The 2,500-nt window shown below is 31.6% G+C and overlaps 1 protein-coding gene across 7 annotated transcripts in view; it reads left to right on the top strand.

Moving 5' to 3' along the window:
* LOC125029016 (pyruvate dehydrogenase phosphatase regulatory subunit, mitochondrial-like) overlaps positions 1-2,500 on the top strand; it is a 27,539-nt gene that overhangs the window by 9,159 nt on the left and 15,880 nt on the right. For all 7 annotated transcript variants that reach the window (XM_047618733.1, XM_047618730.1, XM_047618734.1 and 4 more), the window contains exons 8-12: positions 564-646; positions 789-970; positions 1,197-1,321; positions 1,609-1,805; positions 1,971-2,125. In XM_047618733.1, coding sequence (XP_047474689.1) covers positions 564-646; positions 789-970; positions 1,197-1,321; positions 1,609-1,805; positions 1,971-2,125 — 742 coding nt within the window. The remainder of the gene's footprint in view (positions 1-563; positions 647-788; positions 971-1,196; positions 1,322-1,608; positions 1,806-1,970; positions 2,126-2,500) is intronic.

Here is a 2,500-nt window from a genome sequence, read left to right on the forward strand (position 1 = left end):
TTGATGGGTCTTCTCAGTCATTTGCAAATACCTCCCCCAGATTCTTTAATTTTGCACCACATAATTAATATGTAAACCAAGGTATGGTAGGCATCCATAATGTTGCCACTAAGATAACTGTGTTTAGAAATAATATTTGAAGTGTAATTTTTAACAAAAGGCTACTATTTACTGTCACATATAATAACATCTAATGATTTTCACTTTTACCCCAACAAAAATGATAAACCACAGAACTATGCTATCACTTAAAAAAAAAATAATTGGTAGTAGATGTTCTTCATAAGATGGAGTCAAGATATATTATGAAGAAAATTGATTGAGTAAATAATGATTAACCACCTAAACTGCCATAACTAAAGAAGACATTATGTAAGAAATAATTAGGAAGTTTGGCACAAAAAAAAGTTGACTTAAAGTTTCAGACTATGTATAAGAAACTTTAAAGGATATCATATAGTGCACTACATATATTGTGTTAGATTTCCTTTTTAGATAGTATTTTAGGATATTGATTATTATGATACTTGCACATTTAATATATTTCTTTCTTGTCTTTTTAGTGGGCCCGCAATTTAGGAGAAAAGAGTTCTCCGAAAGTTCGAGTTCCTGCTTTCCCAGCTGAGCATTTCTACCTACACACAGAGTAAGATAGCCAGACAGGTTCACTTTTTAAGGCAGAAGTATTATGACAGTTTTGTATATTTACAATTCACAAGTTAGTTCTTTTTGCTGTTTGATATAATATTAATAAATATGAATAACTACATTTTTCCCATTCCTTATAGGAAAGTAATGGAAGCATTAGATGCCTTACCAGTCGTCCGGGATTATGATTCACATACATTCTGCCTGACACGTAATCAGGAGTTTGTGGTTGGAGGATTTGAAAAAGATGCAAAGCCAGCCTTTGGCTCTGGCATACCTTCCAACTGGAGAGAGACACTGGAAGGAGATGATGAGCATTTTAGTAAGTTTTATAATGATTTAAGAGGGAAGTAAATACAGTAGTTATGAATATTTTTTTTTTTTACAGTTGACATTAGATATTACATAAATAATATTACATAACATATCGTAACAGAAATTCTGCGCAATGTTTGAAACTTTTTATACATTAAGTCATTCACAATATAATGTTCTAAATTCATGTATTGATTTCATTATGTATTAAGGATTCTTTGTTTAATGGTTAGGAACTATTCGGGAGGCAGCAGAGCACAGACTTCCTGTTCTAAAAGAATCACAGTACAAGCCTCTTATCAATGCTCCTGATAACTTTACTCCTGATGGAAAATGGATTCTAGGAGAAACACCTGAGGTTTGTAATGTAATTTGATATATGTGCATGATATTTATTAGAAACAATGAGTTCAAATTGTTAGTAAGAAATTCAAGGTACCAAAATATTTGTGTCCTTGAAGGGATATTATCTTTTTTATTTTATCTGAATTGATATATAATAAGATATTTTAAAGAAACAGTATATTTACTTTTTTTACATTATTTTCTATAACACCATAACTGTACATATGCTTGCATATGTTTGTTTTATTATGAGTGAATGAGATTTAGAGAGATTCTAAATCATATCCTTTTATTTCCCAGATTGACAATTATTTTGTAGCAGTAGGAATGAATGGTAACAGCTTACAAGGTGCAGGTGGGGCAGGCCAAGCTATAGCTGAATGGATAATGTATGGCTCATTATCAAAAGAGATGTTGCCATTTGATGTTAGACGCTTTGTTGATCTTCACAATAACAGACGTTATCTCAAGGAGAGGACCCGTGAAGTTGTTGGGAGGTTAGTGATAAGTGGAAAAGTTGTATTGATTTTGTCACCAAAGGGTGTGAACTACATGTTTGGAAATAAGAAAAAGTTCTAATCTGTCTGCAGAACATAACTGTCATTGCGCATTGTGCAGTCAGAGATTTTTATTTTTTATTGTTTCTGTGCTTCTTTTTACAGGCACTATGATATCTTATACCCTGGCCAGTGTGAATATAAATATGCCAGAAAGCTGAGATGTTCCCCAATAAATAGTGAGCAAGAAGCACGTGGTGCAGTTTTTGGGACAAGAATGGGATTTGAACGTCCTCTTTATTTTGATATTACACATAAGAGTAAGTTACGTACAAAAGGGTTATAGATCTATGCCATTTGCTTTATTATTCATAATTTTACTTTTTTTTCAAAGATAGTAATAATACTGAAACTACAGAATATACATTGCTAAGTAACTGTATAGAATGATAATTGGCTAATTTGAGCAGGAACATTTTATTGTATGCATTGCTTTATTTTCGTATATATCAGTGTTTGATGAATGTATTTCATAACATGCAGTAGTACCTGTGTTTTCAGGATATTTTCCTGGAATCCTAGAATGATTTTGACACGAGTTGCAAAACAGCTTACATTTTTAATCATGTTAAATGATCCTATATTTTTATTGTATGAATACTAATGATATATCTACTGGTACTTTATTAGTGTAC

The sequence above is a fragment of the Penaeus chinensis genome, chromosome 9 (genome assembly GCF_019202785.1).
Source record: "Penaeus chinensis breed Huanghai No. 1 chromosome 9, ASM1920278v2, whole genome shotgun sequence".
NCBI classification, from domain to species: domain Eukaryota; kingdom Metazoa; phylum Arthropoda; class Malacostraca; order Decapoda; family Penaeidae; genus Penaeus; species Penaeus chinensis.